The sequence below is a fragment of the Daphnia pulicaria genome, chromosome 4 (genome assembly GCF_021234035.1).
Source record: "Daphnia pulicaria isolate SC F1-1A chromosome 4, SC_F0-13Bv2, whole genome shotgun sequence".
Classification (NCBI taxonomy): domain Eukaryota; kingdom Metazoa; phylum Arthropoda; class Branchiopoda; order Diplostraca; family Daphniidae; genus Daphnia; species Daphnia pulicaria.
In genome coordinates, this window is record NC_060916.1 from 11,603,250 (window position 1) to 11,625,913 (window position 22,664).

The 22,664-nt window shown below is 41.3% G+C and overlaps 5 protein-coding genes and 1 long non-coding RNA gene across 7 annotated transcripts; 4 read left to right on the forward strand and 2 right to left on the reverse strand.

The window, feature by feature from the left end:
- The first annotated feature begins 2,197 nt into the window (after window positions 1-2,197).
- LOC124337138 (putative cuticle collagen 80) lies at window positions 2,198-3,375 on the forward strand. The gene is made up of 5 exons (XM_046791203.1): window positions 2,198-2,485; window positions 2,575-2,745; window positions 2,818-2,859; window positions 2,929-3,048; window positions 3,126-3,375. Exons 1-5 carry the CDS (start codon window positions 2,218-2,220, stop codon window positions 3,323-3,325), a joined length of 801 nt encoding a protein of 266 aa, XP_046647159.1. The 5' UTR covers window positions 2,198-2,217; the 3' UTR covers window positions 3,326-3,375.
- A 204-nt stretch (window positions 3,376-3,579) lies between these two features.
- On the forward strand, window positions 3,580-7,355 carry LOC124337454. The gene is made up of 3 exons (XR_006917382.1): window positions 3,580-3,770; window positions 3,953-4,044; window positions 4,257-7,355. It is a non-coding gene; the product is annotated as an uncharacterized LOC124337454 (long non-coding RNA).
- Window positions 7,356-8,248: 893 nt separating this feature from the next.
- LOC124337136 (putative cuticle collagen 91) lies at window positions 8,249-9,457 on the forward strand. The gene is made up of 4 exons (XM_046791200.1): window positions 8,249-8,539; window positions 8,602-8,727; window positions 8,797-8,838; window positions 8,910-9,457. Exons 1-4 carry the CDS (start codon window positions 8,302-8,304, stop codon window positions 9,320-9,322), a joined length of 819 nt encoding a protein of 272 aa, XP_046647156.1. The 5' UTR covers window positions 8,249-8,301; the 3' UTR covers window positions 9,323-9,457.
- A 5,106-nt stretch (window positions 9,458-14,563) lies between these two features.
- LOC124337097 (tRNA (cytosine(38)-C(5))-methyltransferase-like) lies at window positions 14,564-15,961 on the forward strand. The gene is made up of 4 exons (XM_046791144.1): window positions 14,564-14,765; window positions 14,829-15,304; window positions 15,375-15,697; window positions 15,779-15,961. Exons 1-4 carry the CDS (start codon window positions 14,711-14,713, stop codon window positions 15,930-15,932), a joined length of 1,008 nt encoding a protein of 335 aa, XP_046647100.1. The 5' UTR covers window positions 14,564-14,710; the 3' UTR covers window positions 15,933-15,961.
- Window positions 15,962-17,471, reverse strand: LOC124337113 (protein SEC13 homolog). Its single transcript, XM_046791168.1, has 6 exons — window positions 17,332-17,471; window positions 17,217-17,261; window positions 17,015-17,143; window positions 16,667-16,939; window positions 16,470-16,603; window positions 15,962-16,401 (listed from the first exon to the last, which is right to left on the reverse strand). Exons 1-6 carry the CDS (start codon window positions 17,332-17,334, stop codon window positions 16,050-16,052), a joined length of 936 nt encoding a protein of 311 aa, XP_046647124.1. The 5' UTR covers window positions 17,335-17,471; the 3' UTR covers window positions 15,962-16,049.
- Window positions 17,472-17,583: 112 nt separating this feature from the next.
- Window positions 17,584-22,035, reverse strand: LOC124336884. Of its 2 annotated transcripts, none has more exons than XM_046790777.1 (10): window positions 21,724-22,035; window positions 21,417-21,654; window positions 21,198-21,346; window positions 21,042-21,128; window positions 20,845-20,973; window positions 20,397-20,772; window positions 20,150-20,325; window positions 19,502-20,081; window positions 19,340-19,429; window positions 17,584-19,270 (listed from the first exon to the last, which is right to left on the reverse strand). In XM_046790777.1, exons 1-10 carry the CDS (start codon window positions 21,853-21,855, stop codon window positions 18,018-18,020), a joined length of 3,210 nt encoding a protein of 1,069 aa, XP_046646733.1. In that variant the 5' UTR covers window positions 21,856-22,035; the 3' UTR covers window positions 17,584-18,017. The 2 variants fall into 2 exon arrangements, with proteins under 2 accessions (XP_046646733.1, XP_046646734.1); XM_046790778.1 differs by having other exon boundaries at window positions 19,340-19,392; window positions 19,705-20,081; window positions 21,724-22,033.
- Between the last annotated feature and the right edge of the window lie 629 nt (window positions 22,036-22,664).

Sequence of the window (22,664 nt, forward strand, 5' to 3'; positions counted from 1 at the left end):
TCCCCATAATTAATTCACGTTCATTTGCGGTATAAGGTAATTGCAATTCCATACGTTGAATCAGCACACACCTTTCCCCTGGCTCACCCCCAGCAGCACATCAATTAAACGTTTCAATAATTATTCAAACGGCGTCGACGAGTATATAAGAGTAGCACTCGACGTCGAAGCCAATCAGCAACGTCTTTGAAGATACGAAACGAGTGTCGCTGCTGCTGCTATTACACTCGGTACTTTTCTACTTTAGCGCGAGTACACACAACCGAGTAGCGCAAAATCGCTGCATCAATCAAAAAGTATTTCAACGAGAATACTACACCCGAAATAATCATCTCCGTGTTTCTCCGCAAAAATAACATAACGAGTGAAGCGCCGCTAGCGTTTGATGACGCCAATCCCTTCCGGTCTGATTGGCGCATCACTCTCTTTTCTTTGGTCGCTGGTTGGGGGTGACATATGTATACGTATATACAACACAGGTGCAATCGCACTTAATTATTTTCAAAGAAGAAAAAAGAAGCTTCGTTCCATGCGCATCTCATTTCGTCTATCGATTTCCCGCAGTTATTTCACATCGAGAGAGCGGAGACATTTGATGATCAAATTCCATCTGCAAGCGATCCGTTATTCACGCGTGACGAGACAGCAGTTATACACCAAGTCCCGCGCGCGTTTGATGGCATCACGGCGGCGACAGCAGCGCAGTTCCTTTCGTTCGTCCGTCCGTCTATATATCCCGAAAAAAAAGAATGGCCACTTATTGGTCGGGAGGGATAGAAGAAATAACCTGCTGCTGCTGGGAACCTTTCGCCACAGTTTATTAGCTGCGTCTTTCAGAGCCACGCCGACCGTGAAATCTGCGCTGCCGTACTACCCCCCCCCCTTATAGACGTGATGTGTGTGTTATGCATGGCTGTATAGTCACGAAACTCTATTGCGTTGCTAGCTATAGCTAGCTAGCTCTCCTGTCGCTATATAGAAGTAGACGAGTTAGCTAGGAGCTTCGGTTTCACGTCACATCTTCGCTCCAGGTGACGTATCAGACGAGAAAAAATGAATTCCCTTTTTTCTTTTTCCCCACGGAATTCATTTAAAATGAATGCGATAAAGTTGTCCGTAACCTTCAGGGCCATCATTCACGAATTCCCAACAACTTTGAACTTCTCCCGCTCTATACTGTCAGCACAGCACTTAATGGCATTTATCTTTTGAAGAGATTGATATCAATAAACGAGATACTTTATATACGTACTGTACGTGTGTGTGTGTGATGCTCTCAAAGAAAAGCGTCGTTTATTTACATTGCCCCCCACCCACCGTCCGCCATCAAACGTCAGAAAAAGTTGCGTGATGGTCTCGAAAAACTTTTAGACTCCCCAAATGGAAATGTAAATAAAAAGATAAACTGTGCCAGCCATTTTGTTTCATCTATTCTTCATCGCCACGTGCAGTAGTTGCATTACATATTTTCGCCCGGAATCACATTTAATCTAAATATGATTTTAAAAAAAATTGAATTGAATTCCAATTCAAGGCTAATAACAAAAGAGATATGAATTGCTGTAATCATCAAATTCAGCCATCTCTCGACAGTTATGTCGTAATGAAATCGGGAAAGGAATGACGAGGTGCCGGGAATAAGAGAGCAGCGCACGGTAGCGCATATTCACGTCGAGTAATTACTACCTGACTGCTGTCAACTATTCAAGTAGTTTTCTATACATACGTACACATACCCGCAAGCTGTTTCAATTGGTTTAACCTTCTCTCCACAATTTCAAATTGGGAAATTCTCGACCGGCGAGGAATTCCTAAACTTCATAATACGTTGATTATATTCCGAGGTCTTTTAAACTTAATTAAACCAGTCAAACAAAAAAGGTGGGGAGGAGCAGTACCAATTACAGAGATATCGCGTGCAACTTCTATTATAACAATTCGCCAACTTGAATTGATTATTTTCCTTCCCCTTTTTTTAAATAATTTTTTGATGGAAGAAAAATTCGCGCCATTTTTAAAAATTGCAATTGCAATTCCGCATCAATTCTAAATTATAGTTATCTCAGATGATATCATGGAGTGAGTGCGGCTGACGCCCACAAAAAGACCCACAGGCGGAATGGGCATAGAGGCCGGGGGTATATAAAACATGAACCCCCCCACCACTATACAGCTGGATGTAACTGATCAACCCGAAAAAGATCAACGTGTGGAAAAATGTTGTCGTTTCTATTTCTGTTCGTCTGCTGGGTGATGGTGACGCTGTCGGCCGGAATTGCCAAGGCGGAATTCGCACTATCGCCACCGTACCCGGCAACTTTGATTCACTCCGGAAGAGGAGCCTTGGCTGCTGGATCATCTGATTATTCCACTCGTCATCATCTCTACTATTCCCAGCTGGTGCCTTATTACTTTTCCGGGAATCGCCGATTGGCAGCAGCAGCCGGATCAATGCCCACCAACCACTACGGGTATCACCAACAAGGTGAATTAGCAATTTATATTATCTTTTCTTTATTTCTTTTCTTTTATATTGGAAATGAATGTCTCGAATTGGATTTCTATGTTGCACAGCTGGATCGAATTATTACGAGGTCGATTACCCGTCGTATTATCCCGTTCATCCGCCAGCGCCTATTCCGCATCAATATTACCAGCAGCAGGATCCAGTTAGTGAGTATCGGGGTAATATGATGACGGGCTCTGCTGGACAGGCCGAAGGACCCATGTTGAGGGAGCGACAAAGTAATTTTTTTTAAATTTAATTCATTTTGTCCAGCATTAGTCAATGATGTCATTTCTAATTATATTATCCAGATGGGCCATTTCAATTATTCTCCGCACTAAGAGGACCACCAGGTATAACATTAATGATTTAAAATTACGCAACTATTCACTGCAATGTATAGTCAAACGTTATTTTGACAGGTCCACCAGGTCCTTTTGGTCCTTCTGGACCAGCTGGAGCAGCGGGTTCTCCTGGATCGGCCGCCGGTACTCCTGGCCCTGCTGGACCCATTGGAGCGCAAGGACCAGACGGAATTCCAGGTATTTTAATCAAATTAATTCAATTTAATCCTCGTCAACAACAGAAATGAATTGACTCAAATAATTCAAATTGCAAGGCACTGACGGCGTACCCGGAACGGACGGCGTTCCCGGTACGGATGGAGTACCCGGCACAGACGGCCTAGTCGGACCGGATGGAGCCACTGGTCCGGATGGAATGCCCGGTCCGGATGGTCAACCAGGTCCGGATGGTCAACCCGGTACGGATGGAACACCTGGTACGCCCGGAACGGATGGAATCCCTGGCACACCTTGAAAATGAAAGAAAAATTTGGAATTGGAATTTATTTTTAATATTGTCAAGGGAATGGGGAACACATATTTCTTTTAAATAATCGAGTAAGATCTGAATAAACAGTTACCTTGGATATTATGATTATTTGCGGGTTTTTTCTTATATTATGACTTATCTTTTTAAAAATAGTTAAGTATGGCAATATAGCTAATAAATGAGTGTCGTCTGCTTACAAGTTTCGAGGAAGAGACCAAGTTTAATAAATAAGATGACAAAGAAAATGGAATTATCAATTTTCGTAAACGTACGTACATACGTGGCTGCACGAGAAAATAAAGCACTCAACAAATAAAATGACTAATTAAAATGTGGCCGTCGTGTGAACTCTGTCGCGGTTATCTCGTGTGAACTGTCTCGGTGTCGTGGCTCACTCCAGGCTCTCGATCCACTCTATGCTGTTTGGCAGGTATATCAAATTAAGAATTAAAATAGAATGATTATGGGAGCTTGAATTTAAAGATGAGTTAAACCTGTCGCAAATTTGGTAAATGTTAGATCCTCATCACTACATCATTTAAAATGTAATATAGGGTTCTTTTCAGTGTTTGGAAGTTTGTTTACACTTGACTAACCTTTTCTTTTGTGCAGATTGGAAGCCTGAACCAGCCATCACTACAAAATGTGCAAGTTTTGTTTGTGCTGTTCACCAGCAACCATCTCAGCATATTATCATCGCTGGGGTAATGATTTACGTATTATTATTATGCAACCTGCAACCTGCTAGATGTTTTAATGAGGCTTGACTTGCATAAATGCAGTGTGTTTGTGGAAACCTTGAATTCACCTGTTTATTAACAATTAAGGTGTACACTCACTGTCTCATTTACAACTTTTCCTTGTTGTTTCTGTCAATATGTTTCGTAAACCAAAATTTTTCATTTTTGATTTACAGGCAAACAGCATCCCATTGAGGTTTTCTCTATTCCGCCTGGTGGATTGAACTTTTCAGCGGATGGATGACGCACTTGTGGATGGATGCCTGGCCGTATTTCCCAGGCCTAAAGGTAGGACTAAATGCATTTAATCTATTCTTGGTTTTTGACTATCCTCACAACTTTTTTCTGTGGGTTTAAACCATCAAATTCGAAAAATATGTCTTAACTTTAAACACTTCAAGACAAGTGCAACTAGAAAATGTTATATGGGGACCTGCGGCCCTGCTTCTCGTATAAACAATTAGGTCTTTGTAATCGGGTTTGATCCAATCATCATCAAATTTTATTGCGCCGGAATTCTTTCTTATTATGTAACTAAGGGGATTCAATAGAGAAGAGATAGAGGAAATAACACTGCATTACGTCCGAAGCGTAAACTTAATTGTCAGAAATAAAAAGGGATGGCATCCTCGGACATCTGTTCCGAATTGTCGATGGATCCAACTAGGCCACTGGGCATTCATTCCGGCGGAGGCTCAGGACTATCTACTATACTAGCCTTGGCTGGGTGTGTGTATACAGCACACTCGAGAGTCTAATAAAATCTAAATGCCTTGACGGAATTGTCGAATTGAATCACTTTGATTGGCCACTCTTTTTCGCCTGTCTTGTAGAGCTCAGACAAATAAACCGCAATGTTCATTTCCTGGATGGAATCAACTAAGCGGAAGTGCCGGAGAGTATCATATCGATCGATCCGGTTATATACACTTCCGTCAAATGCAACTGTACTACTACTACAACGACTCTATATAGCGCCCATTATGTGATATAAATTGATTTCCTCATCAAGTCGAGCTAGAAAAAAAGGAAGAAATAAAATCGATCGCCTATTTAATCAGTTGCCGATCTAATCAAAAGTGACGTAAGCTGATGGGGGAGAACAGGAACGTCGTTTGCGTGGGTATTTTTTTGACAAAAACTCGTTTGGAAAACTATTACTCGCAAGTCTATCTAGACGAAATTGTTCACTAGAGCGGATCAATTCCATTCACGAACCTATACATTAGCCGCTGGAAGAACTAACTAACTAACTAACCAACTCCTTGACAGGTCATTAATGCAAACGGCTCTTGTCCTACATTCGACCTACACATCCGCATCGCTTGCGCAACAACAGCCATAACACGAACCGCGGACAATTGACGCAAAAATATCCCTTCCCCAAATTAAACAATTTGTTTCCCCCCGGTTACGTAACAAATGAATTTATACATGTCGCAGGATCGGCCTGTGTAAGTCGATCCTGCGTCTCCACCCAACAAAACAATTACGTGAAGGATAGGATTAAGCAACTGCACAATCACTGTCTTTTGAATAAGAAATGATATGCCTCATCTAGATCCTTGGTACCGTAGTAGACTACGTGTATATGTACCGCGGGATCGCGTGTTGGCAGGTTCACCGAGCACAAACATCGTCCGAAAGAAAATAGAAGAATAGGAAAACACACGACGAGAGAGAAATATTCGTGAGTTCATCTTGATCGGTTGATGCTGATGGCTGACCGATCCATCATTTGCACGCGGGATTTTGTCCCAGCTGTTTCGGATGGGTCCTATACACAATCGATCTTATATAATGTAAGAAACATACATCAAAAGTCTTTTCTTTTCTTCTTCTTTTCTTCTGTTAACGTGTGAACCTTTAGAGATTCCGGATGCCCTGTGCTCCGTTCGGAACAGCAGGTGATGCGACACTTCCGTGACGGGAGGGGGGAAAAGAAAAAAAAGATGGGCGTGTCTATCCGGCGATCGATGGCGACTCTGTTAGATAACGTCAGAAAAAAATAAAAGACAATTTCTTCCAAATGAAATTCTAATGAAAACATTGACCTCAATCAGTTTCTCTTTTGACTCTATTGAGCCTCACTTGTTCTCATCTCTAAATAGACTCAAAGGCATCAGATAGAATATCAGTTGATTAGCATCTCTTTCACAGTCCCGCCGAGCGTGAAATATCTGCAAAAGGTATTTAAAAAAAAAAGAAATATGGAAATGTTGATACATTTTTCATGGGGGGTGGTCTTTTTGCTGGCCGCCTCAACTGCCTTCAAGGGCCTCGTATAATCTCGTCGTTGGCCAGAGTCACGTGACTCGAATACATTTTTTCCCGGTCAAAAAGATTGAGGGGAAATTTTTTTTGATTGACTTGAATAAACAAAAGATAAAATGCGAAATGAATTTTTATCTCTTACGGTCAAGACGAGCGTTTTCTTGCGTATTTCTATGCAAATGGCGGCGTGAATCGCCTTTGATCTCGGAGATTTGACGCGTCCCGTACACACTTGCACTCGGGTTGCACTTGTTGTTTTGAAGTGGAACTACACAAACGAACCAAGAAAATGTCTGGAGATTTTAAAAGAGAAAGACGAAAGTCTATAGGAGTCCCGTCGGCAGTTTCACGCTCCCGAATTTCAACTGCCCGATGGTATAATCGCATAGTATTCGCCTTGAGATCCGAGCGTCGAACCCCCCTCAAAAATAGTTCACTACAAATTCCTGCGAGAACAATGAGAGCGACTTCATTTCGATCGTCGCTCATCATCTCTCGCTCCTTTTGTATTTGGCGGGGTTTTTTCTATTTTTTCAAAATTCACGCTCAAGTGGAATTGACTCAATTTGATGGCGTCTAGTAGAAAAGAGAGGAATTTCGGGGCGTTATAAGGAGTTTAATGTTGCTGTGAGCGAGTGGGCGATATGTGAAAGGCATTTCGATCGGTCTAGCCGACGGGAAAAAAACAAAATCAAATTTCCCGAGCCTTGTCTATGATACAGTTTCCGGTTGGAGAATCTATCGAATCCCGAAAACAAAAAGTTTGTCACTTTTTCTTACTTTGTTGTTTTATTTTTGTTGGCATTTTGATAAGAAAATTCCTAGCGCAATGTCATTCGGAAGTTTGGAATGTTCTTTGTTGTCTCTTTGCACGGGTGATGGCGCCATATATGTTGAGCTCATCAACTTTAGTAATTAAAACTTGAGATCGGCACGACTTGATTTGTTATATCCTAGCACGTGTGTATAACTTGTTATTAATAGAAGGTCGATGACTTGTTTCTTGGGCCATTTAGGCTGTTATGTGTCTTATTATATGTAGAGATTAATCACTTTGATTTCTGGAATTATTATTATAGTCGGTTGGTTGTGGATAATGGCAGTTCGTTAAAGGAACGCCAGGTTTCATTTCGTCTTTTTTATTTTTATTATTTTTGCTTTTTTTGGCGCGGTGAATAACCTTTTCAAATCTTGTTCGCCATTACGGAAAATCCAAGGTCCCGTCGTATATTTCTAGTCGGGAAAAGACATTTCGGGTTAATTTGACGGCAATTGTCAGTTTTCTGAGAATTTCTTGTGATGATTATTAAGAGTCCCTTTTTGGTCAATCGAAATGCGACCGAACGGCCAGCAGCCGCTGACGTGTAATTCATTGGTGGATTTTTTGCTTGTTATTATATTTGAGGGGGACGACTGGAGGGACCAGTTTTGTGACCCGTCCCGTTTTCTTCTAATCGCCGACTAATAATCCGTTCGTCAGCGTATGCATTAAACATTAGACTCACGATCGCAACTTAAAATATCTTCCCGGCCCGTCTGCGTGACTTGCAAGTCAAGACGGGCGTTAAATAAATCGCCCTAATTTAATGTGTCGTCCTCGAATGTTTCCAAGAGAAAATCATTGTCTTGTCGTCTCTCTCTGGCGGGATTGATGATTTTATTTTTCAAGGTTATTGACGCAACCGAGCAGCACCAACAACAACGACGCACACGACAATTTGTTACAACTGACGCCGGTGAGCCAAAATGTCATAGAAACAAACAACAAATTACAACTAACTGAGATTTTAACAGACAAGGGACTGAACCGAAATTCCTCGTCAACTTAGTTCAAATAATGAGCGTGATGATAAAATCTCGTAACTAGGACCAACGCGCGTAGGTATAAATAAAAGCTGCGTGCTGGGCATTTGTGACAATTATTCGATCGCCGGACATTCATTGGAAATGTGGTCGCAATTGTTTTGGCTCGGCGGCTTTTTCTTGGCTGTTTTGTCCGTCGGGACTAAGAGGCCTGACCAGAGAATAACTAGGCAGCTCGTTTACCATTCACCCGAGAATCCTTATCCAGTACATTCGTATTGGCAATTGTTGGACCCTTATTATTACGTGATGACCGCCGGCAATCGACTGATGGAATCGCCAATATTCGCCCATCAAGATCACCACTACAATCACTTGCAAGGTATCATTGACATTTGATTGGTATAGTCATTCAGGAGGAACTTGATTCATTTGAAATTCCAGCTGTTGCCAGACCGTATCATAACGATTGGTCTTCGATCATCCGGCCGAGTTATCCTCGTCGAGTTGTTGGTCCTCACAGAGGAATTGCGTACAGAAATTATCAAGAAGAAGTATTGTACCCCCAAGGTGAATTTTTTGAAAATCATTTCATCAATTCATTGATAACTTTTGTCTTGATTTGAATTTAAATTACAGTCAGAGGTCGAAAATTCAAACCCTTTCGAAAAGGACCAGCCGGTAAATGAAATTTCAAAATATTTTTATTCTTCTTGATTGAATTGTAAACGCCGACTGTCACATTCAATAAGGTCCACCGGGTCCACCGGGTCCAAGGGGTAATCCCGGAGTGGCTGGCCCACCGGGAGCCGACGGTGCACCGGGAGCCGATGGCATTCCGGGAGTTGACGGTGATCCGGGAGTTGACGGAACTCCCGGGTTGGACGGTCAACCTGGAGCGGACGGCAATCCGGGACTGGACGGAGCCCCAGGGGCCGATGGAACACCCGGACTAGACGGAGCTGAAGGCCCACCGGGAGCCGACGGTGCACCGGGAGCCGATGGTTTACCGGGAGCTGATGGCGCAGATGGAGCGGACGGTCCACCTGGTGCTGATGGTCCGCCCGGAGAGGATGGAGTCCCTGGTCTGGATGGCGCTCCCGGGGTTGACGGTCAACCAGGACCACAAGGAGAACCCGGAGAACCCGGACCACCAGGCCCTTAGGCCGTTAAGAATTAAATAACTTTATTACAAAATTAATGGGGGATTGAGTAAATGTTGGTTTCGGTGGTGGACAATTTCGAGTTACAAATTTAAATGGTAGAAAATTCAAATAAAACGACCGGTCCCGTATTGGAACATCTGCGTATTCATATACATTTTAAGCAACAAAAATTAGGTCAGTTTTTCACCCGCGACAGTTTCTAATGTCCCGCTGTCACCGCAGTCTGTTCAACTCGGAAAGAAAATCGAATCATTTGATTTACATCGTCAAGATGAAGAAGAGATATTGACGGTCGAAAAATCTCTCACATTTATCGATTTTCTATTTTTTCCCCCCTGTTTGAGACTTTCTAGCCGTGTCGCTATGCGCATTTCTACCCGGCCAAAGCGGCAAGAGCAACGTCAATCATCATTTGCCCCCCTGACGGCCAATTAAATTCCAAAAATAACAACACCAGCGCGTAGAATATCGAAAATGTCAATTTCGAATTAATTTGTGTCGATTGAACGCCAGCATCGGGGAGTATAAGGGCGCCTGACGATGGCACATATTAAATAGTACATCTAAGGAAAAAGAAAAGAAAAGTGGATCGAACCTGTGAATTATATTAGCTTGTCTCCATGTAGTATATAACACGACACGTGACTAGTTTTTGTAAGCTGAGCAAGTTTTCTATTTTTATATCAGTCTGGAATTAATTTATTCCCGGTGTCATATCCCCCTTTTTTGTGTGTGTTAGACACACACACCCCAGCGGCCAATGTCTGAAAAGAGAAAAAGTTATGGCCAAAATGGCAACTTTATCTCCCGAACGAAGCAGAGGAGGAGCAGACAGTTCAGACAAGTCGCCAATTAGCTGCTGTCGGACGTCACTCGTTTTCTGTCCTGGGCGGGAGAGCGCGTGCCGAGAAAAAATAAATTTCAGCAGCCATCAACTTTGATATATTCTTCTTATTCTGGATCGAATCCGTTTGTCGACGACGAACCCGTTCACCTCTCTCTCTCTGAGTGAAACAAGGGGGTAATCATTTCGGTTCATTTGGATCGATCCTAATTCTGCCCAGGGTTAAGTTGGTCGTTATATAGTCCGTGAAATGATTTTTTGGGCGATCGAAAACCACACAAGGTGTAAAAAGAAACAAAAGGGGCTGGATGGTGATGAATGAAACGCGGCCTTTGGCTGTGGTGGGGTGTCATCGGAGGTGAACGATCGGTCCCCAATTGAACCCGCGGCGGTGACGCAATATAGACCGCTCACCGCTGATCGATCAGAGCCCCGGCGCGCGATCGTTGTTGAATTATTGAGTAGCTAAACGTCAAGATTATATAGAAAACATTTTTTTTTTTTTCGGCTTGTACATACATGCATTAATCATTTTCAATGTTACTAACAACAACCCAAAAAAGAGTTAAAGTTAAATTATTCAACTGGCAGATGATTTATTCATTCAAATTCAAATGAAATTGATTTGACCTTTTCAAACTCTCTCTACATGGTCAGCCATTTACTTCAATTATTATTTTTGTGGTTGGCCCCAGAATAAAATTCGGATGACGCACGTCTTTCAACCGCGAATCGATTTGACGTAATCGAATATTCAAATCGCTTTGGTTTGGGAGTAGAGTTAAGATTTGCCAGCAGCAGGCTGTTAAATAATTTCCTCCTTATTCTGCAAAATGACTACGTCAGTCCATTATATAAAAGAAAACTTTTGATGCCAATCTGGCAATTGTCTCTGCTGCTGCTGCCGCCACCGGCGTCATATGTCACCCGTTTCTTTCTTCCGGCGCTCACTCTATATATAATATTGCGATAAGCAATTCATTCACGATTACATTTTCATGTTGAATCACTGCGACAGCAGCTGTCGCTCCTTTTTTGTTCCTTTTTCTCTTATTCGCTCTGAATCTATTATTCATTTCCAGTCGCGTTCACCCATGACCCAGCCCACCGTCTTTTGAATAAAATATTTGACTTTGGCTTATCTATCTACTGGGATTGGAATGGAAAATCCTGGGCAGGAAAGAAAAGATTCCACCACCGCCGTCAACACCACCACCACCCAAAAAACAATAATAAAATGTCCCGGGTTCTAATCTTTTGTTTGGTTTTTATTCTCCAGCCCACACACACACACACACGGAATCCGCAATGTTGAATAATCTCACACACACGACTCTTCTGGGATTTTTTCCAGCAACTGGAAGGAGAGCAATCGATAAAAATGGAACGGAGAATGCGAATGATTATTTTCTTATGTGATGAGCAAATCTTTTTGGATTCCGGCCGGAAGCTGTGCATCCTAGGAAACAGCAGGTGATACACATGCGGGTGACATTAACTTTTTTGGTTTTCCCTGGAAGAAGAAGAAGAAAAGCACGTCGGGTGGTCGCCTGATGTATAGATTGTCGATTATCGATCGATTGTGTCTTAAATAACAGCAGACGCCCCAAAAGCGGATGATGGCGGATCTCTCCGCCGCATCCGCACACACATCTCTCTCTACACAAGACGTGAAATTTTCGTTGGAGGTTTTCTGATATTCTTTGGGTGATACACACACACACACAAACGGTCTATATAGATCTTTAATCAAACAGAACCGAAAGGGTGGCATCAGCTTGTCAGAAAATCTTTTTTAAAAAAGTTACTTTTTTCTTGGCCGTTTGTTAGCCTTTCCCTTATCACCATGCGAACGGAGCTGTAGCTGTTCGCAAGTTCTTCTTTGCTCGTCAGGAAAGTTCAACATGTACACATGTCGATAACAGCTCAGATATTTATCAAATTCTATTTATTTTCATTTTTCAAAAGCACTAGGCTCGAATTGATTTCAAATGTCGTAGAATTAAAATTATTCGACTATATTAAATCAAAAAGAAATGAGTAATGGGCAATAAATACTCATTCACACGTATACCCAGTCTAGAGCGATCATCATTATTCGAGAACCAAAGTTACTAGAACTCTTTATCCAGCCCGGCAGATTCCGTCAAGCGTTAAGAACATTTTATAAGAGCCAAAAAAAATAGAAAACGAGAAATGTAATTATCGAAGAATTAAAAGCAATGTCGTGTATCTTTTCGTCGACTTTGAGAGAGAGAATTGTGTGATCTGTCAGAGAGATATAATACAGCTGCATAATGCAATTCCATAGTTTATTTTTATTAAAAATATAAAAGGAAATTTGGTGATGGATCAAGACTATAAAATATAACTGGCCCAGTGGCCCTGGAAGGACCCCCAACCCCCTGGTTTTGATGGGTCTGCTGGGAAATAGGAGCCAGAGAGGCTCGTCAAATATTTTATCTGCCGATGCATGCGGGCTGATACACATTTTTGGCCAGTAATTTGATGAAAATATTATCAGGAGAGTTATTGTATGTCTAGATATAACTAATACTAACACAACACTGGAAATGTTTCTCAGACTAATATAATAATATTTCTCCGCGACGACGGTCCAACTTGGCTTTGAATATTACATTTTGGGTTGACAGTGATGGTTTATTGAACGCCGATTCGTGACCGATAATATGCACGATGACTTGAGCTTTCATTGACGACGAGAGAGCTGAAGTCAGCGACGAGCTATATCCTATTCTCTCCGGGAGTCGTTTTTCTCGTTTTCAAATAAGCAATAGGGAGTCGGGGTGGCGTCTCTATTGTGTGTGTCTACAGACATTGACGAGCACACAATCCTTTTTTTCTATTGACTAGCTAATGACTGGACAGATCGCGGGATTGAAGGCGACCGCATCATTATCCGTTGTCAAATCGATCCTGAATATTTTCTACCCGTTCCGCTTTTATTTCTTTTATTTCTTTCAGGGATCAGGAAGTCAACGTCAAAAGCTGCAGCATTAGCATTTGAATCGCTTTATGCAACCGACGTATGAGATACATGCACACACTCACACGCACGAGAGAAATGGAAGAATATTATCAAGGAAGACATTGATGTCAAAAAGTTTGATGTGGTTGACTGTAGTCATCCATGCATAATAAACCGATCGTTATTTCTTTCTTTTTTCTGTCCGAAATATGTTGCGTGTTTATGTGCACACACACACAAAAAACACACACAACATGAAATGATCGTGGTTGCCATGGGCAACATGACGCTATTAAATCCCCCCCTCGCCCTCAACAAACAAAAACAATTGCGAATAAAGCTTTCGAAAATTATTCATAGATGGCGTATGGATACAGTTGGAGGAGATAATATCGAAATAATCAAAGTCCAAATGTTCTTAAGTTTTGCTACTTGTTAGCCTGACGTTATCGTACCAAACAGTCGTAATCCGAATTTTTTCCCCACAGATTATTTAGGTAAATAATGGAAATTTATTAGATTTATCAGAGTGGTGGAATCGGTGAATCTCTCAGTCTCAGGTGTGTGATTTCGCACGCCGTGAGCAATTGGGCAATGGTACGGCGTATTTACCCTACGGAGTGATCTCATATTTCGTCTGCAGGTCGTTTTGTTTGCCACACGTGGCAGTCGCTGGGAAAACGTGGACGTGTTGGCGTCGACCGTTGATGCAACCACAATTGTTCATCATCAGCTTGAGGTAATTGCCACGCTCAACTCTTTCTACTCATTATCATCGATTTTCTTTCATTGTTCCGAGATTAATAATTCACTTTCTGACGCATGTAGAGAGAAAGGTTCATTGTCACCGAAAAATCGATCACGTTTGATACAGAAGCATCATCACTCTGAAATCAAATTCAGGACTACCCAGAAAGATGCCAGCCAATACTTCGAAAGCCAAAATGGAGAGAGAAATTCGTCACCAACGTCTCATCAAGTGGACTCAAGAAATGGAGGCGAAAAAAATTAAGCAGCACGAAGCACGAAAAAGTCGTCTCGAGTCGCGTGAAAATCGTCGATCTGAACGTCCCAAATCCTGTGAAACAGTAGAAGAAGAAGAAGATGAGCAAACGCCAAAGCACTTACTGGAAACTTCCGATGAAAATGTTTCGGTGAAACGAGTCAAAACTGATGTCATTCCACTGTCCCAAAATTCAAATTAAAATATTCCTCGTTGATGGTTAATTGAAATCATCACGATAATGAATTTCCTTCCTAATTTTTTTGTTACACCGTTCCCCATTTTTACTGTCGATTCTTATGTATTCGTGTCAAGGTTTTAACCGTTTTCTCAGGGGAAAATAATATAATCCAGTTTCAAACCGTTTGCGCCATTGTCGAAACGCCATCTATTTGTAATTTTAAGTTCGTCTGCTGGGTAGTACGATCTGCCACTACCTACCCGCTCGCTCTACCTTGTTTTGATTTAAACTTTTTGTGTTACGGCTTTCAATATCCCGATTTATTTTCAAATAGTAGTTTCTTGAATCAAGGGTCATAGAGAAAAAGAAAATGCGCATCTTGGAACTTTATAGTGGAATTGGTGGTATGCACTATGCAGCTGAATGTAAGTTTATCTAGGTGTGAATTTGAAAAATTTCAACTAATGTATCCTACTTGTTTGTAATAGTTGCCAATGTTGGGGCCGAGGTCGTTTTCTCTGTAGACATCAACACATCTGCCAATGCAGTTTATCGCCATAACTTCAAACAGACCAATCAACAAGCAAGGAACATAGAATCTTTGAGCGCCAAGGAGATCAACAAACTGCGACCAGATGTTATAATGATGAGTCCACCTTGCCAGCCCTTTACTCGTGTTGGGTTGAAACTGGATGTTGAAGATTCCCGATGCTCATCATTCCTTCATTTGCTTGATATCCTTCCCCACCTAGAGACAGTTTCTTTCATATTGATGGAAAATGTTGTGGGATTTGAAACATCTGAAATGAGGAATGCATTTACTAAGGCACTGAAAAACTGTGATTTCTATTTTCGTGAATTCATACTCTCTCCTGAAAGCATAAAAATACCCAATAGCCGAAGCAGATACTACCTTGTAGCTAAAAAGTGTACAGACTTCTTATTTGGATCTGAAAACGACATTGTAAGTACCATTCAAATTCAATTTTTATTAATGATTTATTCATCATCTTATTTGATTATTTTTTTTATAGATGTCCTCCTTTCCTAACAGTAGCTGTGACATTGAAATGCCGGTGCAAGAAAAAACGTTAGACCCCTATCTCGAGAAAGATATGTCTGATGAAGAATTGGCACGTTATTTGCTTACTGATAAAACATTATTAAAGTATTGGCGTATTCTCGATGTACGACAAACATCCGACACATCTTCCTGTTGTTTCACCAAAGCGTATACCCACTATGCAGAAGGAACTGGTTCTGTACTTCAACACGACCCGAACGAGTCATTTCACCAAAAATTCGCTGAGTTTAAAGAAGATGAAGATATTGCTCATTTGAAACCATTAAAATTAAGGTAAGATTGAAAACCTAATAACTGAAATTGCCTTATAACTAACCCAACGTATTATTTGTTGTAACCTTTTCTGTTTCTTAGATATTTCACACCGCGAGAAGTCGGAAATTTAATGGGCTTCCCTGCTGAATTTACCTTTCCTGAAAACACTTCACTTAAAACTCGGTATCGACTCTTAGGGAATAGTTTGAACGTGTTGGTAGTCTCTAATCTTTTAAGAATATTATTGGGATGAAATATCAAATAAATAATAAAACGTTTAAATGTTTCTTTGCGGTAATTTATATAGTAAACCAAATTAAGGGAAACATGGCTAGCGTTAGAGTGGAGATTAACAAACAGACGGGTATTTTCACTGTTGGCCAGGCGTCGATCCCTTGCCTCGACTCACGTCACTGATGCATACCCATTGGCCTTCCACTGTTTCCTTCCAGAGACTAACTTTGTTGTCCCCACCAGAGACCGCCAAGATGTTTCCGGTCACGGACCATGAGACGTGCCAAACAACATCTTCGAAGGTGTGAAGAACTCGTTGGTTCCAACTGCTGGAAACACCGTCGTTGGTCCATAGAATCACTCGACGATCTTGAGAACAGCTGGCGATGACAGTACGCGAGAGTCCAATGGATGGAGCCCAAGCTGCATCACGAACCCAATCCGAATGACCTTCTAGTTTAGCTTCCTCGACCCATTCTTTATCTTCCCTGCAAATTCGAAAAAAATCCTCGATTTATCACGGAGATTTACTTTTTAAATTAATTATACAACTTACCGCCAGACTTTGACAAGATTATCACAACCCCCACTAACAAAACGCTTGACAGGAGCAGATCGTGAACCGGTAGTTGAGTCAAAGGCCGCGTTAGGTCCAATAGCTGGAGCCCAGCTAACTGCATTGCACCCAATCTACAATAGCATCACATGCATTAGGAAATATTTAAGACTTAATAAAGATGGTGAAATGTATACTGTATGAGCATTGTTGATCTTCTTGGCCTCCCAACCTCCCGCAGCTGTAGCAGAGAGAATGGAGATGGATCCATCAGAACTTCCACAAGCGAGGATAAGGCCATAGTCATGAGGAGCCCAGCAAACAGAGTTCACAGATGAATCATGGTTAGCATATTCATAAAACTTGACCCATTGTCCATTCATCTCTTTCCAGATAATAACTTTGTGATCATAAGAACATGATGCTAAAATATTCCCAAATTTGGGATGAGCCCAAGCAATTTGCCAAACCTGATAAATGAATGAATTGTCAGTATAACCACCATTTGTTGTATGATATTAACAGATCATTCAAAATTAACATACTGGTCCTTCATGTCCTCTCAAATCGGCAGCCAATGTTTGTGTTCCATTTTTCACATCGTAAATCCTCACAGACCTGTCAGATGAGCAGGTTGCAAGCCGACAGCCATAATAGTCCATTTGCGCATCATGCTAATAATCCCCATAAAACGTTAATACCATGTACGAAATTACAAAATCAACATCAGAATGATTTGATACTCACGATCATGTCTTCATGTCCAGTATCGACTGTGGAAATGACTGACACCTAAGAGGTAATAATTGAATGATAATTTTACAAGTGCCTTTAAAAATGCATCCAAATTATAACAAAGTACCATTTTTACTGAGAACTTGTAGATAAGACAGCGAGTTATAAAATATTCCTGCGTAAAAAAAATACCGACAAACTCACACAAACGAATCTGTCAATTTTCACTTTTCAGTCGACGTGTCCCCAGCGCGTTGCCAAACATCAACAATTCAACCAATTTTAGTGAAAAACGTTTTGGCGCCACGCCACCGCCATTTAAATTTTCATTCAAAAAAAGGGTTAGATGGTTAGATCAATAAGATGACGTACAAATAAATACCAGGAACAAATGTGATTTATTAAGAATTTCAGAACGGAAGAAGTACAAAGGTGACGTGCAACAGGACAAGTACAAAAATAATTAACGCAGTCACAGTGGAAAAAACGTGAAAAAGGAAACGTAGTCACGAAAGTAATGAAACCAAAATAAATATTTCTTACACAGAAAATGAAACAACCGCAGCCTAATATAAAAATTTGTGTTGGGAAATAGTTTGAGAAGACCGAAAGAATTAAACATCTTTACTATAATATTGTGACAATTAAGATGCAAAAAGAAGGCTGGGTGTGTTAACATTGTTAAGAAGAAAAGCTGAATATTTGTTGACACTCGAGTTCATAAAATAATTGTTCTCTCTCTCTCTCTATATAGAATTAGTCCGGTTCGTCGTAAGAAGAATTTTGCAACTGTTTTGGAGAACATGAATTAGTTCATTGGTGTGATGGAGTCGAAAGGAACGCAAAAGGCGTCGAAAAATCGTTCTCATCTGCTTTCGCTGAAGTTTCCGGTGACGAAGGAGGAGTCAATATCTTGCGGTGCTTTTCGAAAAGATCCACCCCATTTAAAGTAAAGAGACGAATGTGAAGGGCTCCGTCGACGACCTTAAGGAATTTAACGGCGAAGAAAGCACGTTTGACGAAGCGATCTAGAAAAGCATCGGCGGCGACTTTCGAGAAAGATTCCGCTCCATCCAGGCAACACTTGAATGCCAACGCCGGTTGCTTGGCGTAATCCGAGGGTAAATCTCTCAACAAACTGGTCTGCACCTCACAAGTGTGACCGTAATCAAAATAGTAGACTCTGGCGGTGTCTCCATTGACGCTTTCAACCACGGCGCGATACCATTGTCCGTCATCAGGGAAGAAATCATCTGGCTCACGGTAAAAAGCCAGGCACGGCTTACCGACGGAAGCAACAAAGTTCTTCTTGTTGATAAATTCCGGATGGCGGCCCAACACGTCAAGGCGTTCCATAATGGAATTGACGGTCTTCGGCTCCAGCTGAATCCAAAGTTCGGTCAGCGACTTGATGTACGAGGCCACAGCACGAGAAGAAATCATCTGCTCTGGAGCGAAATTGACGTTCTGTGGTGCGTGACTCAAGGGCGATGTGGACAATTGGCGCTGGACCAGAGACACACCATCAGAAGTGCTGAGCTGAACACGAAGGAGTCCATCGACGGTTCCCAAATATTTGACGGGGAAGGCAGAGAGTTCAACCAAACGACTTTCGAAAGCTCCGGCAAAATCCTTGTGAAAAACATCTGCCCCATCAAGGCAGCATTTGAAAGCCAAGGGCGGCAACTTGATCAAATCCAGGGGTAGTTCGCGCAAATAGTTGGTTTGTAAAACTGAACTGTTGCCGTAGTCGACATAGCAGACGGTGACGGAATCTCCATCGATCGCTTCGATTACCGCACGGTACCAGAATCCATCAACGTTGAAGAAAGCCAGGCAAGGCTTGCCGATGCTTGCGGAGAATTCCTTTTGGTTGACAAACTGGGGATCAAGGATAAATTTGTCGATGCGCTCCATTATGACGTTGACCGATTGAGGTTCTAGCTGAATCCAGAACTCGGCAAGTGACTTGGCGAAAGGTGCAACGGCATGGGTAGAAATAATCTGCTCTGGAACAAAAGCCATGTTTTGAGGAGCAAATTTCGACGGAGCATCCTTGGTTGGCTCTAAAAAGATTTAAAATATAATGAATAAGGTTACAATTTGTTTGGTGTAGGTAAAGAACAACAACTTACTAGTCTCCAAGATCAACGGAGGCGAAGCTTCTGGTAGAACAGACTTGGGTGCTAGTGGTAAAGAATACCGTTTCGTATTTGGTATTTCAACTAAAAATTTGACATAACAAACCACAATATTATTACTCGTTGAATACTAACGTGAAAGACAGTAAAGCTTACCTTTAGTAATAGATGCAGGTGTGGCCTTTGCTCGAACGACATCTGCAACCTTTTTATTGATTGAATTGTCTGTGAAAGTGACGGAATAGTTTCCTTCCTTGCACTCTCCGACATTTACTTCGACCCATTTGTCCAGGACGAGGCTTTTCCATTCCAAGGCAGTAAAGGAGAAATTGCCATCCAGTTTGCAATGGATGCCGTGCGGTGGCTGGCGGAAATGGTTCAAACAATCCAGAGGGGCCAGGATTTTGAGGCGTGGTATCCAGAGACTGTTCCCGAAGTCGATGAAGTAGATTTCGACGAGCCCGTCTGGCAGCTCACTGATTATGAAGACGCGACGGAAACGATGGTAATTTTGGTCTTCGTTCCATTGCAGAACACCATGATGACCCAAGCGACTCTTGCCATCGCCATACAAAAGGGGAGGATTGGGTAGCGAAGAGTAGACGTTCAAAAGTTCAGTCGCCATTTCGTCTTGATCTTTGATCGGTATTCTTCCCAGCTTTCCAAAGAAAGAACCAGGCTCCCCTGAGAAAACGACGAAAAGGACCTCATGAGCAGCCAAATCAACATCGGGGATCTGAAAACACGGAAGGTTAATTATGCCTTGAAAATCGAGAATATTCAAGTTGTTTTTCACATTGTTACCTCAGTTATAGTAGTTGGATTAGCTTGGGGCGTTGAAAAAGGAGCCTGTGGAGTTTTCGTGCTTGTTAGAAGATTAACACTACCCACGGAATTTGAAGCAGAGCTGAAGTCGCTACTCGAAGTGTTCATGCTCGATAAAAGATCAGCAAGTGAATTGCGGCTCATATTATTACTCTCTGGAAATGTTAAAACAAAAAGAGGTTCTTGAAAATTTGAATGTCGATGGAAATGAAATGACAATTTTTACCGTCGAATCCAAATGACCTTGTGATGGCTTCAATTTCGTCAGGGAACATGAAAGGGTGGCGAAGGATTTGACGTAGCTCCAACATGGTCAACACCTGTGACAGGGACAGCGTGGAAGGCAGGTGGATCTTTTTATAAACTTCCGATCCCTCCAGACTCTCGGGGCTGATTGGAACAGCGGGCGAGTTTCTTTTGTAGACTCGCTTGGTGGCCATGATGAAGAAGTTATCCTCTTCTAGTACACCGACAACATGACGGTCTCGCAAGCTGCCTAGCAGGTAACTCGTGTAGTAAAATGGCATGAGCCCTGGCTCCTCGTATGCAGAGTAATAAGTGGTTCGGCCATCGATTTCGTCAACTGCGTTGAAATTGGTAGCCTGCCAACAGGGATACAATTAAGAAATGAAGAAGATAAATGCCAACAAAATTTGGAATGAATTAAAACTCACATCTTCGGTGGCTTTGGGTTGGCAGTACGAATGAGAATGGAAAGATCCCAGTTCACCATAGACTACTTTGACTGATCCCATGGGCTGAATTTTCTGGGTTATTCTCTCCACACTCTTGTTACTGATTGGCTAATAAGAGGAACAAAATAAACAAATTTGTTATGATTCTTTTAAAAGATTACATAATAAACTGTTACCAATGCTGTTTCATGGTAGAAACTTGTTGTCAGTGGTTCTCGCAGCAGATATATAACCCGATTACTTTCATTTGACATGGAAACAACCTAATTGAAAAGTGAATTTTTGAAATTAAAAAGCTCTCAGTATTATTTGAATTCAGTAAACTACTATACGTTGTTTTGCTGCTGTAATGTAGACATCAACATATCCTGAGATTTTGTTACCAGCTCTTGATAACACTCACTAACCCTGTGAAGAAAGTAATCTGGAAACGGCACCAGATTTGGATTTGCAGTACCAAAAAGAGTCAAGTGACTATGATCTGGAAATATGACAATAGAACAAGATAAATGGGATAATCAACTACAAAAATTCCAATAAAAAATACTGACATAGTTGGATGTCCAACAGTGAGAAATCTGAAATAACTGGTTCTCTCAAAACAGGATCAAATAGGAAATTTTTTTGGGTGACAAAATGCCCGGCGTAAGCAATTATTTCATCAGCATTCACCAAGTCAAAAATGATGCAAGCTAAACTGGTTTCATCGATAGTTGCCACAACTGCAGCATAACTGAAAAACTGTTGGGTTGGTATAAGTGCAGTTTGCCTGATCTTCAGTGCGTAAGGCTATAACAATACAAAAAATAGTAAAACAGTTAAATGCCAGTTATTTTGTTAAAAGAAATTCCTCCATACCGCGATTTTACGAAGAGAAGAATGCCCCAAATTCAACTCTTCAAAGGAAATGAAAGAAGGTCGACCTCGTAAACGATATTCCAAAAAGTTTGATGGATTGTCTTCAATGACAATGACTGGGGCATTTGCCATTATTTTCAGCTCAAAGAAAAAAACTAGAAATTCACTGATCGTGAAAATAATCCATCAAACGTAAAAATGTAAAATAAACAAGCACGCCCGGCTTTCAAACTCGTCGACCATATGATACGATCACTAGACTATTCAAACGTTCGAACTTCGAAATATTTGGGCATGGGCATGCAGGGAACAGTGCTGCCAATTTGAAAACGAAACATATTATAATTTTTTATTGCACTGAACCACTAACTTAAAATTAATTGAATAGGGTAATAATTTTTATTTTCAATATTGACTCTACGTAAAAGTTTTTAAAGTAAATCGAAAACTTTTAGCCTAAAGCTTTCTGGCAACCTCCAGAGTCCAGTCGGGATCATGGCTGAAAACATGCTGAATCACGTCAAACAGTTTGTGATGATTTACGTTGTATTTTGACTAATAATTTTCAGTTAACGTAATGAAAAGTAAAAAGGATAAAAGTAATATGAAAAACATTTTTTTTTAAATTCTACATTTTGTATAGTGGGAGCAGATAGGATTGGGGTAATTTAAGAAACTTAATAGATCGTTTTCGTGAAGATGCTTCTAGGCTGATTAATGTATTGGCATCTGGCCCCATGGAGAGAAAGAGCCGCCATTGCTTTCGTAGACCTGTTCATTTGCGTGATCATGGTACACCTGAGTACACAAACCGGAAGAAAATATTTTTTTAAAAAAGATATGTTAATTTTTAATGTTTTTGTTAAGTGAAATAAGTGGGAAATTGTTGCAATACTGGAGGATGACGATTATTTTTGGGAAGGGGGGTTCAGTTACCGTGA